The 15,713-nt window shown below is 45.9% G+C and overlaps 3 protein-coding genes across 5 annotated transcripts in view; 2 read left to right on the forward strand and 1 right to left on the reverse strand.

The window, feature by feature from the left end:
- The first annotated feature begins 303 nt into the window (after positions 1 to 303).
- On the forward strand, positions 304 to 12,118 carry DNAJC14 (DnaJ heat shock protein family (Hsp40) member C14). Its single transcript, XM_081084427.1, has 7 exons — positions 304 to 419; positions 863 to 2,328; positions 9,201 to 9,307; positions 9,514 to 9,633; positions 10,394 to 10,554; positions 10,633 to 10,735; positions 11,158 to 12,118. The coding sequence occupies exons 2-7, from the start codon at positions 919 to 921 to the stop codon at positions 11,363 to 11,365; spliced, it is 2,109 nt and encodes a 702-aa protein (XP_080940553.1). The 5' UTR covers positions 304 to 419; positions 863 to 918; the 3' UTR covers positions 11,366 to 12,118.
- A 229-nt stretch (positions 12,119 to 12,347) lies between these two features.
- Positions 12,348 to 14,819, reverse strand: ORMDL2 (ORMDL sphingolipid biosynthesis regulator 2). Of its 2 annotated transcripts, none has more exons than XM_081084428.1 (4): positions 14,743 to 14,819; positions 13,680 to 13,854; positions 13,373 to 13,524; positions 12,348 to 12,816 (listed from the first exon to the last, which is right to left on the reverse strand). In XM_081084428.1, exons 2-4 carry the CDS (start codon positions 13,851 to 13,853, stop codon positions 12,681 to 12,683), a joined length of 462 nt encoding a protein of 153 aa, XP_080940554.1. In that variant the 5' UTR covers position 13,854; positions 14,743 to 14,819; the 3' UTR covers positions 12,348 to 12,680. The 2 variants fall into 2 exon arrangements, with proteins under 2 accessions (XP_080940554.1, XP_080940555.1); XM_081084429.1 differs by having other exon boundaries at positions 13,332 to 13,524; positions 14,743 to 14,798.
- Positions 14,820 to 14,984: 165 nt separating this feature from the next.
- Positions 14,985 to 15,713, forward strand: part of SARNP (SAP domain containing ribonucleoprotein) — a 64,844-nt gene continuing 64,115 nt past the window's right edge. Inside the window, exon 1 of one of the 2 annotated variants that reach the window (XM_081084430.1) lies at positions 14,985 to 15,182. In XM_081084430.1, the coding sequence (XP_080940556.1) occupies positions 15,147 to 15,182 (36 nt within the window). In that variant the 5' untranslated portion in view covers positions 14,985 to 15,146. The remainder of the gene's footprint in view (positions 15,183 to 15,713) is intronic. The other variant, XM_081084431.1, reaches the window with a different exon arrangement.

A 15,713-nucleotide genomic window follows, 5' to 3' on the forward strand; every position in this document is an offset into this window, starting at 1 on the left:
AAAGCCCACAAATCCAGCCAGAGGGACCCTAAGAATCTGTCCCCAGACCGCAGGCGCTGCTGCAGCACCCACTTGCTTCGCTTCCAGGGGTGCAACTTGCAGGGATTCTACTTCAGCACACGGAGGGCCGCAGCAGAGGGCCCTTTAAGGGGCGGCACCCGCGCTCGCCCAGGACCGCCTCCTGATTTGACACACGGCTCGCTAGACTGGCTCGCGCTTCAGCCAACCGCTTTCTCTTTTCCTTCTTGTCGCTTCCGTGGTGACCCCGGAAGTGAAAGTAGGCGGAGGTCGGCGTTTGCGGCGGGGACGGAAGGCGGAAGCAGAGCTTGAGCGGGAGGCGGAGCCGGGGGAGCCGCTCTCTCAGCTCCCCTGGCTCTGGGCCCAGCAGCTCGAGGGGGAGGAGTTACCGCCGCTCTTCGGTACGTTACCTTCTCCCCGTCTGCCCAGGCTCAGGGTTCCCTGGTTGTCTGTCTTAGGGGCAACCCCAAGCTCCGCCTCCAGGTTTTCTTTAAGGGCCGCAGGGTCCCCACCCTTTTCAGGCAGCCTACAGCCCTCCCTTCCGATCGTTTCTCCGTTTTTCCCTAGAGTGATCCCAGGACCACACCCTTTGCAGTACCTCCCTCTTTTCCGGATTCAGAGCTGTAGCTTTCGGGGAGAGAAGAAAAACTTAGGTGGAGTTGGAGGGAGGGGGCAGGGAGTGGTGTTGTGGTTTAAGTAGTATTGGCTTATTGCTAGAGGTAATAAATGCCCCCAAAGAACTTGGGAAGGCAAGGGAGGTGGATGCATTCTATATACTATGTATAGTCTCAATTTAACCCCTTTCTTGGACCTATCCTTGACCCAACTTGATACTTTGTTACAGGCATTAGAACTTACAATGATGGCTGTGACCTAAAATCTTCAGGAAGCCAGGGGGTCATGGCCCAGAAGCACCCCGGAGAAAGACAGTCGTGTGGAGCCCACCACAGTGGTGGTGCCTCGCTCGGGACTTTAGGACCCTCTCTGGACCCTGAAATACTTTCATTCTCAGGACTCAGGGACTCAGCGAGGCCTGCTCCAAATGGTACCCGCTGCCTCACAAAGCACTCTAGCCCTAAGTACACACAGCCCCCAAACCCAGCCCACTGGTCGGATCCAAGCCATGGCCCCCCAAGGGGTCCAGGACCCCCTAGAAATGGAGAGGACCCTGATCAGAGTGAGGCATCTTCAGAAGAAGAGTCAGGAGTGGATCAGGAACTCTCAAGAGAGAATGAGGCTGGGCACCAGGAGGATGAAAACCCTTCTTTTCTTTCCATTCCATCTGCTTGCACCTGCCAGGGAACCCCTGGAATCCCTGAAGAGCCTTACTCCGGGGGAGGAGATCACTCTTCTAGCAACTTCTGCCACCATTGTATGTCTCCAGCTTTAGGAGAACATGAAGAGTTGGAAGAGGAATATGATGATGAGGAGCCCAAGTTCCCCAGTGATTTTTCTCGTGTGCCCAGTGGAAAGAAACCTCCACCCCGGAGACAGCGGCACCGTGTTGCAGCCAAGGACGATACCTGGGAGGGTGGACGCAGGGACCCCAGGTCCCCTGGTCGACATCGGCTGGGCCGGAAACGAAGTCAGGCAGATAAGCGCAGAGGCTTGGGATTATGGGGAGCAGAAGAACTGTGTCAGCTCGGACAAGCAGGCTTCTGGTGGCTGATCGAACTGCTGGTATTGGTGGGAGAGTATGTGGAAAGTTGTGGCCATCTCATCTATGCATGCAGGCAGCTGAAAGGCAGTGATTTGGACCTTTTTCGAGTCTGGGCAGGAGTCTGGGCAGGGCGACTGGGTGGCTGGGCCCAGGTAATGTTCCAGTTTCTGAACCAGGGGTTTTGCTATGGGGCAGGGCTATTCACCCGTTTTCTTCGGCTACTGGGTGCTTTGCTGCTTCTGGCTCTGGCCCTCTTGTTGGGCTGTCTGCAGGTGGCCTGGCAGTTTCTTGTGAGACTGGGTGACCGGTTAGGCTGGAGGGCTAAAGTCACCTGGCTCTTCTCTTGGCTGGATTCTCCCACCTTGCAGCGTTGTCTGATTGTGCTGAGAGAGAGCAGGCCATGGCAGCAGATGGTGAGAATGGTTCAGTGGGGTTGGCTGGAGTTGCCTGGGGTCAAACAGAGGACTAACGGACAAGAGAATGCGCCTGTAGCTAGTGGTCGCTATTACCAGCCTGAAGAGGAAGTGACTCGACTCTTGACCATGGCTGGGGTTCCTGAAGATGAGCTAAACCCTTTCCACGTCTTGGGGGTTGAAGCCACAGCATCAGATGTTGAAATGAAGAAGGCCTATAGGCAGTTGGCAGTAATGGTGAGTATCCTTCCCCCCCCCCCCCCCCCGTTTCCTATCCATCTTGAGCCTATATTTTATTTCCTAATTTTAGGGAGAGTAGAATAAAGGGAAGGCAGAGAAGAAAATCAACTTTAAGCTGAAGAGTAACTTTAATTCTTAGAAAAGAGTCATAAGAACTTTTTTATTTTTAAATATGTTTTTATTGATTTCAGATAGAGGGAGAGAGCTATAGAAACCTCAGTGATGAGAGAGAATCATCAATCGGCTGCCTCCTGCATGCCCCCAACTGAGGGTCGAGCCCACAACCCAGGCATGTGCCCTGAACGGAATCAAACTGTGATCTCCTGGTTCATAGGTCGATGATCAACCCCTGAGCCACACCAGCTGGGTGAGATTCTTTTCCTTAATGAAAAGAAATGAATTGGTATATCAGGCAATGTTGGACTCACTCACTTTGAAATGCTGAGTTGAAGTCCCTCTGCCAGGGTGGAGAAGAGGTCTATTCAGAAAACTTGTCAGTTCCTCTCCCTGAACAAATGAGGGGTGTTTCTGAATATAGGGAAATTCAACCATCTGTCCCAGAATGGCAAGTGTGGACCTAGTATGGGACAGTTCGGGGAGTGCTTGTGAGTGATTATTCCAGGACCAGGTGAAAGAAAAGCTATTTCAAGACCAGCAACCCAGCCTGACCGGCGTGGCTCAGTGGTTGAGCGTCGCCTATGAACCAGGAGGTCACGGTTCAATTCCCAGTCAGGGCACATGCCCGGGTTGTGGGCTTGATCCCCAGTGTGGGGCGTGCAGGAGGCAGCTGATCCATGATTCTCTCTCATCATCGATGTTTCTATCTCTTCCCCTCCCTTCCTTCCTGAACTCAATAAAAATATCTTTAAAAAAAAGACCAGCAACCCGGAGTGGGAAAGGGAAGGAAAATGGAATAAAAATCAGAAATATGTGCAAATGTATGTCATATATGAAAATATGGCCTTAGCTGGTTTGGCTCAGTGGATAGAGCGTTGGCCTGCGGACTGAAGGGTCCCAGGTTTGATTCCAGTCAAGGGCATGTACCTTGGTTGCGGGCACATCCCCAGTAGGGGGTGTGCAGGAGGCAGCTTATCGATGTTTCTCTCTATCCGTCTTCCTCTCTGTAAAAAATCAATAAAATATATTTAAAAAATAAATAAAAAAAGGAAAAGAAAATATGGTTGCTTTTATTAATAAAAAGTGAGTGGGAGTTGTGATACACCACATGCTTGAGGGAAATGATTTAATATAAGTATGCAATCAAATTGCTATTAGAAGTTAATATTAGATTTCTATTTTTAGATGATTCTATTTCTGTACAAGTGAAACTATATTATGAATATAAATAATGTGTGTAAATTGCACAGGTGGCCTGTTTGACCGAATGTATGTAACTAGATTGGTACAATATCACAGTGTGCAGATTACTTCAACAGTTGCATGACACCAAAGGAATGGGCAACCATGGTTTCCATTAACCATTCAGGGCACAATAAAGTACCAGTCCTGCAACTTACAAGAGGACTAAATTAATTTGGTGGGAAATGCATGCCCCTTAGTTGATAGCCTGGGATATTCTTAGAGTGGGGAACAAGTGCTTACATTCAAATAGTTACTAATAGTAGAGCTCTTTTCTCACCTTCATGTCTTTTTTAGCAGATATCCTCGTTTGTGGAATATCAGTCTCCCAAAAAAATATCATTTTCAACTTACTTCTTTGGAGTAGAGATGATGTTAAGTTACCCAGTCCTCAATACCCTGCCTCACACCCCAGAAATCCCCCTTGTTTTCCATCAGTGTGTCAGTGAGGTTCTTTTATAGAATCTCTCACTGCCCTTATTAGGCCCTAGAGCAGTGGTTCTCAACCTTCTGGCCCTTTAAATACAGTTCCTCATGTTGTGACCCAACCATAAAATTATTTTCGTTGCTACTTCATCACTGTAATGTTGCTACTGTTATGAATCGTAATGTAAATATCTGATATGCAGGATGGTCTTAGGCGACCCCTGTGAAAGGGTCGTTCAACCGCCAAAGGGGTCGCCACCCACAGGTTGAGAACCGCTGCCCTAGAGTGACCATGATTACAAGGCTGTTCAATAAGCCTGGGAATATGGGAGATTTAACAGCATTCTGCTTATTTGGCATCAGTCAAGAGACCAGCTTTATCTCTGTATTTTGGAGGAATGAGGATGGGAATCATAAGCAGTAGGAAGAGAAGTTATTGTTTGTCTTGGAGAAAGGTTGAAAAGGGAATAAAAAGCCTGTATCATAATATGCTATTTCATTTCTGGGACAGAAAGGCAAACTATTGTAGGAAGTTTTGAGTAGATATGAGAATTTTCTAGTTAGAAAAGTGAGAATGTAACATCTTTGGAACTCTTATTTTATAACTGACAATAAAGTTTAAATGTGAGGAATTAGTATATATGTGCCAGGTAGGGTGACCAACCATCCCTGTTTGCCTGAGATTGAGGGCTTTCCTGAGACATGAACTTCACTGCTAAAACTGGAACAATCCCAGGTGCACTGGGATGGTGGATCACCCTAGTACAGATTCTGTGATGTATTCTTCACATGTATTCTCATTTAATACTCCCAACAATCTATGATAGATAAAATATTCTAGGTCATGTAGCTAATAGTGACAGAGCTGTGACTTGAACAGAGGTCTCTCTCCAGAGCCAGAGCAATTATTAAGCTATATTGAGAGGAGAAAATGGCGGCCAAATAGGCAGACGTGTCCTGCGCTTGTCCTGGAGCATTCAGTGGTTCTCAACCTGGGCTGCACATTAGAATCACCTGGGAATCTTTTCAAAAATCCTGATTTCCGGGCCTCATCCTCCGGAAATTCTGTTTCTTTGTTACTAATGTTGTAGCCCCAGCCCATAACAAAAAACAGAATTTCGGGAGGATGAGGCCCAGAAATCAGGATTTTAAAAAGATTTCCAGGTGATTTTAATGTGCAGCCAAGGTTGAGAACCACTGACATAGAAGCAACTAGCCGGGTGCGGTGGCGCGCGCCTGTAGTCCCAGCTACTCGGGAGGCTGAGGCTGGAGGATCGCTTGAGCCCAGGAGCTCTGGGCTGTAGTGCGCTATGCCAATCGGGTGTCCGCACCAAGTTCGGCATCAATATGGTGACCTCCCGGGAGCGTGGGGGGGGGGGGGGGGACGGGACACCAGGTTGCCTAAGGAGGGGTGAACCGGCCCAGGTCGGAGACAGAGCAGGTCAAAGCTCCCCTGCTGATCAGTAGTGGGATGGCTCCTGTGAATAGCCACTGCACTCCAGCCTGGGCAACATAGCGAGACCCCGTCTCTAGGGAAAAAAAAAAGGAAGAAGCAACTAAGTTGGAGAGCCAGAATTGGTGAATTAGACACAGCTGATGAGACAGCAGCCAAGAGGGGCAGAGGACGCCTGAAGAACTGTAGGATCAGGGATCTGGGCTGGAGAGAGACATGCGACCACCAGGCTGAGGGTCAGGAGGAAGCTGCACTGCACCAAGACCATGTCCCTTGGGGACAGGCGTAACATCCGACTGTGGAAAGAAGTCCACAGGGCTGCTGGCGGTTGGGGAATCTAGATCTAAGTCCACGGCAGAGAGAGGCTGCACCCAGAAAGGTGGCATGAAGAGCTGCCCAAGCAGCGTGATTCCGGGGATGGGGGCAGGGTAGAGAAACTCACAGTCTCTTGAATGTTTTGCCTTTGTTTGTCTTCAATAAAACCAGTTCATAGGACCTTTCAATTACAAACAGTCACCTGAGGCTGCGATGCAGGTAGAGGTGATTTGTGGGGCCTGGGGAGAGGCTGTGAGGAAAGCAGAGCAGGAGAGGTGACCAGGAATCTGGCACTGAGACATTTGTGACCTTCCAAACCATTTTTCTCCTGAAGAGCCAGCTCCTGCCAGCAGCCTCAAGACAGCTAATAATGCCACACCTGGCCCACATCTGGAGTTTTCCCAAGGAAACAAAGACTCTGAATAGCCCCAAAGAGCCCTCAGGGACTGGGTTGAAGAGGGGCCAATCAGTTCCGGAAAGCAATACAGCATCACCCCCACGTAAAGCCTATCAGAAACAGGAACAAGACAGGGATGCCCACTTTCATCACTCCTGTTCAACACAGTACTGGAAGTGCTAGCCATAGCAATCAGACAAGAAGAAGAAATAAAGGGCACCCAAATTGGAAAAGAAGAAGTAAAACTGTCATTATTTGCAGATGATACAATATTACACATAGAAAACCCTAAAGATTCCATCAAAAAACTACTAGACTTGCCCTAACCTGTTTGGCTCAGTGGATAGAGCATTGGACTGCAGACTGAAGGGTCCCAGGTTCGATTCCGGTCAAGGGCATGTACCTTGGTTGTGGGCACATTCCCAGTAGGGGGTGTGCAGGAGGCAGCTGATCGATGTTTCTCTCTCATCGATGTTTATAACTTTCTATCCCTCTCCCTCCCTGTAAAAAATCAATAAAATATATTTAAAAAAACCCAAACAAACTACTAGACTTAATAAATGAATTTGGCAATGTAGCAGGATACAAAATTAACATCCAGAAATCTATGGGGTTTTTTAATACACCAATAATGAACTCACAGAAAGAGAAACAAACGAAAAGAAATCCCATTTACCATTGCAACAAAAAAATTAAGATACCTAGGAATAAACTTACCTAAGGAGTTAAAAGACCTGTACTCGGAAAACTACAGGATATTGAAAAAAGAGATAGAGGAAGATATAAACAAATGGAGAATATACCGTGTTCATGGATTGGTAGAATCAACATCATTAAAATGTCCATACTAACCAAAGCAATTCATAGCTTCAATGCAATCCCCATTAACATACCAATTTTTCACAGACCTGGAACAAACTCTCCAAAAATTCATCTGGAATAAAAAAAGACCCTGAATACCTGCAGCAATCCTGAGAAAGAATAACAAAGTTGGAGGGATCACAATGCCAGATATTAAGCTATATTTCAAAGCCACTGTTCTCAAAACTGCCTGGTACTGGCACAAGAACAGACATATAGACCAATGGAACAGAACAGAGAACTCAGAAATTGACCCAAGCCGTTATGCTCAATATTTGACAAAGGAGACAAGAGCATACAATGGATTCAAGGCACTCTCTTTAATAAATGGTGCTGGGAAATTTGGACAGATAAATGCAAAAAAATGAAACTAGACACCAACTTACACCATACACAAAAATAAACTCAAAGTGGACAAAGGACATAAAGGTAAGACAGGAAACCATAAAAATCTTAGAAGAATCCATAGGCAGCAAAATATAAGAAATATGTTGTAGCAATATCTGCCGATACAATTCCTAGGACAATGGAAACTGAAGATAAATGTTTGGTGTGTGCAACAGGAAATATTTCACTTTCAGAGAACAAGAAAAATAGGTTTAGTTGCATTACACTTATTAATTTGTGCAGTTATTCAGTGTCTGGTAAATTAATGTTCAAGAAAAAATATTAATTTTTATTAAAATGTTCAAATTTTATGTTAACAGTTACTCATTTATTTCAGCCCTTTGTATTCAGCATGTTTCTATGAAAATTGAAGCTTCTGTGTGTTTTTTTGTGGCCCACATAAACTTAAACCTTGTTTATTTGGCCCATGTTAGCCTTTGAGTTTGACATGCTTGTCCTAAATAGACATATTTCTAAAGTGCACATACAGAAGGCCAAGAGACATGAAAACATGCTCAAAGTCACTAATCATCTGAGAGATGCAAGTCAAAACGACAATGAGGTACCATCTCACACCTGTCAGAATAGCTATCCTCAACAAATCAACGAACAAGTGCTGGCGAGGATGTAGAGAAAAAGGAACCCTTGCGCACTGCTGGTGGGAATGCAGACTGTGCAGCCTCTGTGGAAAACAGTGTGGATTTTCCTCCAAAAATTAAAAATGGAACTCCCTTTTGATTCAGTAATCCCACTCCTAGAATATATCCCAAGAAATCAGAAACACCAATGAGGATATATGCACCCCTATGTTCATAGCAGCACAATTTACAATAGCTAAGATTTGGAAACAGCCTAAGTGCCCATCAGCAGATGAGTGGACTAAAAAACTGTGGTACATCTACACAATGGAATTATCACACTGCTGTAAAAAAGAACTCTTAATCATTTGAAACAGGATGAATGGACCTAGAGAGCATTATGCTAAGCGAAATAAGTCAGTTGGAGAAAGATAAATATCACATGATCTCACTCATTTGTGGAATATAATGAACAACATAAACTGATGAACAAAAATAGATGCAGAGTCATAGAAGCATCGAACAGACTGTCAAACCTCAGAGGGAAGGTAGGGGAGGACGGGTAAGAGATCAACCAAAGGACTTATATGCATGCATATAAGCATAACCAATGGACACAGACAGTAGCAGGGTGAGGTTATGTGCTGGGGGGTGGGAGCGGCTGGGGAGAGGTCAATGGGGGAAAAAGGAGACATGTAATATATTAAACAATAAAGAATTTAACTTTTTTTAAAAAACTATATTGACTCTCCAAAAGGGAGTGAAAAAGAGCCATTTGACATGATTTGTATGTGTGTGTGTGTGTGTGTGTTTTAATAGTTTATTGACTTTTTTTAGAGAGGAAGGGAGAAAGAGAGCAAGAAACATCAATGTGACAGCTAACATTGATCAGCTGCCTCCTGCATGCTGCCTACTGGGTATTGAGCCCACAACCCTGGCATGTGCCCTTGACCAGGAATTGAATCAGCAACTTTTTGGTGCATGGGATGATACCCAACCACACTGGCCAGGGCTATCACTTAACATAAGGTTTTGACCCAAGATGGGGAGAGGTTTGGAATGGATTTGTGATGAATTCTCTTTGTTTTGGTAGGTTCATCCTGACAAAAATCATCATCCCCGGGCTGAGGAGGCCTTCAAGGTTTTGCGGGCAGCTTGGGACATTGTCAGCAATCCTGAAAGGCGAAAGGAGTATGAGATGTAAGTTGGAGCTAGGAAATTGTCAGGTGGCGTAAATGAATAATCTTCAATAGCAGAGGTCCCTAGAGTTGCGGGTGAATGCCCTCTCAGGTGGAGAAAATTGCTTGTCTTTCTAGTAGGCAAAAGGCCTTTAAGAGGCCAACAGATCTGTCTCCTTTTATAGCTTGTTCAATACCCTCTGATTTATAAAGCCTTTCTTCTCTTAGGAAACGAATGGCAGAGAATGAGCTGAGCCGGTCAGTGAATGAGTTTCTGTCCAAGCTGCAGGATGACCTCAAAGAGGCGATGAATACTATGATGTGCAGTCGATGCCAGGGAAAGCACAGGTATGAAATAGGAATGTAACAGCCACAGTTTAGGGCAGTGATGGTGAACCTTTGGAGCTCGGCATGTCAGCATTTTGAAAAACCCTAACTTAACTCTGGTGCCGTGTCACATATAGAAATTTTTTGATATTTGCAACCATAGTAAAACAAAGATTTATATTTTTGATATTTATTTTATATATTTAAATGCCATTTAACAAAGAAAAATCAACCAAAAAAATGAGTTCGTGTGTCACCTCTGACAGGCGTGTCATAGGTTCGCCATCACTGGCTTAGGGTTTAGGAAGCCAAAGACCTTCTTTGTATTATTGGTAGTTGTGGGATAGAAATGGTGAGTAAAAGAACTCTTGGGTTTCCACTTCTGTCATATTGTAAAGAGATTGGGGATTCTAATTAGTAAGAAAAAAAAAAAAGACAGTCCAGTGGGTGTGGCTCAGTGCTTGAGCATTGACCTATGAACCAGGAGGTCATGGTTCAATTCCTGGTCAGGGCACATGCCTGGGTTGCGGGCTTGATCCTGTATGGGGCGTGCAGGAGGCAGCCAATTAACGATTCTTTCTCATCAGTGATGTTTCTCTCTCTCCCTTCCTCTCTGAAATCAATAAAAATATATATTTTTTAAAAGACATTTTTTACCTTTAAGATAGAAGATTGAGAGAAGGGTGTGCATAGGCATATGTAATAACACATAATAATGAGACTACAGAAATGTCACAGGCTTGACAAATTATTAAGGAATTGCCCTTCTGTTGGGTTGCAGGAGGTTTGAAATGGACCGGGAACCTAAGAGTGCCAGATACTGTGCTGAGTGTAATAGGCTGCATCCTGCTGAAGAAGGAGACTTTTGGGCAGAGTCAAGTATGTTGGGTCTCAAGATCACCTACTTTGCACTGATGGATGGAAAGGTGTATGACATCACAGGTACACTTCTGTTCTGTAGAAATACAGGCTCATATATGCTTATATGATGTATTAGCTAATTCTTTCTCATGTGTGCAGAGTGGGCTGGATGTCAGCGAGTAGGAATCTCCCCAGATACTCATAGAGTCCCCTATCACATCTCATTTGGTTCTCGGATACCAGGCACCAGTGGGCGACAGAGGTAGGTGGTATTTCTTTCAATAATCTATCCACTATTCTAGTTCTGAATATGGTGCTTAGGACACCTAGATGTCTCACCCTTTAAGAAGTTTGGTAGCCAAACCGGTTTGGCTCAGTGGATAGAGCGTCTGCCTGCGGACTGAAAGGTCCCAGGTTCGATTCCGGTCAAGGGCACGTACCTCGGTTGCGGGCACATCCCCAGTGGGAGGTGTGCAGGAGGCGGCTGGTTGATGTTTCTCTCTCATCGATGTTTCTAACTCTCTATCCCTCTCCCTTCCTCTCTGTAAGAAATAAAATATAAAAAAAAAAAGAAAAAGAAAAAAAAAAAGAAGTTTGGTAACTGACTCAACATATCTTTAACATAGTTACCTGTGTTTGACTTTGAATCTCTCTTGCCTCATTATTCTTCTGTTTTCCTTTCAGAGCCACTCCAGATGCCCCTCCTGCTGACCTTCAGGATTTCTTGAACCGGATCTTTCAAGTACCCCCGGGACAGATGTCCAATGGGAACTTCTTTGCAGCTCACCCTGGCCCTGGGGCCACCGGAGCTTCCAAGCCCAACAGCACAGTACCCAAGGGAGAAGCCAAACCGAAGAGGCGGAAGAAAGTGAGGAGGCCCTTCCAACGTTGACACTTGTTTTCTTCTTTCCTCAAATCAATGTCAGGGAGTCAAAAGGGCTGTGTACAGCATAGGATGGAGTTTGATTTATTTTTAAATATTTTAAAAAGGGAAACTTTTAAGCTCAAATTGTTCACTCAGTACTTGTAGGAAGCCCCAGAACCACTCTCCCTCCTCCACCGGTACCCAGGAACTGAATCTGGTCTTCTGACAATACCAAAGAAATAGGGGGTGGCTACAGCAAAGAACCTAGGGCATGGACCTGGGCAGGACAGTATCTCCCAGAGGAGTGTGGGAACTGGGTATTTCCCTAGGGTCTGTATGCCTTTGTCTTGTCTTTTGCTTCTACAGCAGATGACTTTCCCTCCTCTTTTTAAACTATGAGTCTATCTTATTTCTTGACCCAGTTCAGGGCTCCCTCCTGAATATACTAGTTAGCCCAATACTAGTTAAAAGACAGAACAAGAAAGCATGTAACTCTAATTATAGGAGATAGAGTTCAGAGAGTGGGAACTCTGAATTTTTTCTGTCACCTTGTGGGTAACTGTCCAACTTCATGCTTGTTTCTGCAGGGATGGCCAAACTAATAATTTTAAAAAAATCAGACTCATGCCCTCTGCCCTTGGGTGAGGGGAAAGAATAAAGGGGTTCCTGGGAGGCCCCTTATGATCCAAGGGTTTGTATTTTTTTAAGTTTGTTGATATTTGTATGTACATAACTATTTAAAGCCAGGGGATTATCTTTCTATAAATATGTAACTGGCAACCTGTTTCTTCCCTCTCTTCTTTGCCTTTATAGATAGTGTCCTTTTTCTCATTTGAAAATCCTTTCTCTGAGTGTTAGCTGGGAGTGAAGGGCACCTCCTGAACCGAAGGAGAGGGGATAAAAAGTACCTTAGAAAAGTTTTGTGTATTAAGTCACTGTTCCATCTTTCTTCCCCAGCCTTATGAGGACATCTCCCTACCCTCCCTGCTGACCAAAGAGTAGCCATATCTGAAAAAAAAAAATGACCTTTATTATGAGGGAAATACACAGCAAAACAGAGCTGGAGGTAGTGGGGGTGGAAGACATGGGAAAACCAAACAAGCTGCCCAAACATGGCCTCCTGTGGAGGAGAGTGATTTGTCCCTTACCTCATCTGCCTTTCCCGATTCAAAGAAGCCTGCTAGCAGGGCTACTCCCAGGGAGCCCCATTTTCCAACCAGTTCTCATCCTGGGAGTTTTGGAACAGTTGTATAGTTCTCAGGCTTCCAAGAAAAGGAAGACAGTATGGAGAAGGGAAAGATGTTACAGCCTTTTGTTCCAATGTTGTCCCCAGTCCCATCTCTCAGTATTTATTGATGCCAAAGAGACGAACCCCATGGAATTGGGGCAATTTAGGCAGCAGTACGCTGAGCAATGAGGTTGTGTTGATGAGGAAGTGAGCAGCATCATACTTGGTGTAGAAGCTGGCTAGGAGGTAGCTGGGAAGAAAAGAAATAAGTTGAGTGAAGCTGGCCTTTCCAGTGACTTTCTCTTCTATTTTAAATGACCAGTTTTATTGCATGTAGTCCTAGGATATTTGAAAATATCCTAGAGGTCAGGGAGATAATCAGCACCTTTAACTGGAGATTTGTATGTTAGTTTGTGTGTTTAATAATTGTTAATGACATGTGGCAAATGACAGCTGAAGCAGTTTCAGCCTGTATCACTGTTAAGTCCTCTGTGCTTCCACTCCCCAAGGCCAGTTTTCACAGATTTACATCAGTTCTGCCTTAATTTATTCACATCTTTTGGAAATGTAAAATCATTTGGTTTTACTTGGTTTTCTCAGTCCCATCTCCGTTCTCCTATCACCAAGGAGGCAGCAAGGAATGCTTGATTATTGCTTTCTACTTTTTACTGCACTCCCTAGATTTAGACCTAGTATACCATAATATCTTTAAAGGGTCCAAGTGATTAGTCTGCTTTTTTTAAGTTCCTCTGTGGGCCTCTGTACCTGGCATTTGGAGCATTTCCCATATCTCCCACTGGACTCACAGTACAATAGGAGAGATGCTGAGGAATTTGCGGGAAGAGGTAAATTGGAGCCCGTAGTCCATCTGTTCCCAGTGTGTCAGTAGCCGAGCCTTTCCTTGGTCAGGGGTCTCAAAGGGTGTCCCTTTCACCGTATGTAGGAAGACATACATGGCCTGGGAGGAGAAAAGGGAGCAGTTTGAAGGGGCAGCCTATGGTCCTTTAGCCCAAAGATTAAGATCCCCAAAGGAAGGCATATCCCCAAATAATTGGGGATTTTATTTTGTTTGGGAAAGGCCTGGGGTGGGTATAGGGTGTGTTTAGCGCTCACCAAGTTATGGATGACGTTGGTCAGGGTCCAGACAACAGGAATGCTGAAGAAGGGGATGCTGAGTAGCACCACATGCAGGAGTCCTACCAAGATGATGTAGGCCAGCCAGATGCCCCGGCTATTCATCACTCGAGTGTTGGGGTTTACTTCGCTGTGTGCTACTCCCACATTCATCCTACCACAGTGGCGGATCAGGCAGGAGTCCACCTGTATTTCCTCTCAACCCCTCTTTGATTTTTTTGCCCCCACATTGTCTCCTGAATAGCTCAAATCCCCTGAACTGTAGTGGGAATGAAAGAACATCCCCAAAGAAAAACTGAAGACTTGGGAGGTAAAATACTTAAAAGGCAAAAAGAGTACTCTCTACATCTTAGAGACACATGGTAATCTTTGATTCTTATACTTCAGCTTGAAGGAGTAAATCTAGGCTTGGGCACCTACTTAAAGGAGCAAGGGAAACAAGTATTTCACTTTATTTCCTGAAGTTGTTAATAAGGAAGCCTGAAGAGGTTACATACACCCATAATTCCAGAAGCAGGTAATGGGAAACAAGGATTCACTAAGGAGGCAGGAGGGGGTAAAGCTACTTCCAATCCTCACCTTTACTCTGGGGCTTGCCCGACCTCTCATCCCCGTGGCATGTAGGCAGCCAACATCCCAATTCCTCCTCTCAAGCGTGGGGCATTGGGAGAATTTACCCAGGGTTTTGGGTTGAGCTAGGAAGGAACCTAAGTTTGGCGCCTCCAGTTGGAGCCCTAACCTCAAATCCAAAGGCGGCTCAGATCGTCTGAACTTGGCTCCTTAAAATCGTGCTAAAGTTGATGTCCAGTTAGGAAGCAGCTCTTGCCCGCCCCTCTCTACCTAAAATTCGCTAAACCCTAATACTGAACCTGCCCGATGCTTTTCCCAGCTTCCATCTCTCGTACGTCGGCTCCCCTCTGGTTCTCTCTCGGTATTTAACTCACCGCCGCTCCAACCCCCGCCGCCGCTTTCGCCTCCCATCACGGTTTGCCTCCCACCATTTTTGCCGGGCACCCCTTTCCAGTCTCCCGTAAACCCCTACCTGCAAGCTTCAGAAGCTGATCGGCGAGGGGCGCAGCTCTCCCTTCTATACCTGTGGTCTCCAGGAAGCAGCCGCCCACGCTTATCTGCTGTCTCCCTATTGGTGAAACAGGGTTAGCGCTGCCGCCATCCATTGGCTGGGGGGTGTGCAATGAAGACGCCCAATTGGTCTCCATTTCCGTCGTTTGGAAGGCGCAGAACCCGCCCCTCTCCCTGCCCCACCTTTTGAGAGGTGGGGAAAGCTGGCTGGAGGAGTGAGAGGACGGCAGCTATTGACTAATGGGAAGAGTTGATGGTGTGAGGTGATAGTAAGAGTAGCGGTGATTGGTTGACCCTGCGCCTGGGCGGGAGCTGCTGGAAGCGGAGGCTGCGAGTGGGGGCCTAGTGGAGTGGAGGGGTAACAAGATGGCGGCAGAGACGGTGGAGCTGCATAAACTGAAGGTACTGTGAAGGAGGGCAGGGGCTGACTTAGACTTTTTCTGGGGACTGAATTCTGGGAGTGGCTTGTGCCCTTTCCGAGGTGCTCTTCTTGTAGGCTTTTCCACTTTTTACCGGCTCCCTCCTTAGTTCTTCCTCACTACGCCTGTCCTAATTTCCCATGCTCCTCACGGTTTTATTGTATCTGTATTGTTTTTTCGGCTCTCTGCTTCATTGTTGTGTCGTCCGTCATTTCTCCACCGGGTTGTGTAAGTGCCTACAACCAGTTCTCTCCTCATTTCTCGTCAGAGCTGCATTACGTCAGTGGTCCCACCTCTCTGCCCCATGCCGCACCGTGCACCCCTTTTTCTTCCCTGGGTTGATGCTTTCCTCTCCATTGTCCCAAGCTGATTCCCGTTAGGATATGTTGGCATCTTTATTTCTACCTATTTAGGTCTCAAAGTGATCCAGAAAATCCACTTTTTTTTTAGATGGGGTTACGCCCCCCCGGGGGGGTGCGCCTTTGAAACCTGAGGAGGGGCTTAGAATACTGGT

Source organism: Myotis nattereri, assembly GCF_964212035.1.
Source record: "Myotis nattereri genome assembly, chromosome: 2".
Lineage (NCBI taxonomy): Eukaryota > Metazoa > Chordata > Mammalia > Chiroptera > Vespertilionidae > Myotis > Myotis nattereri.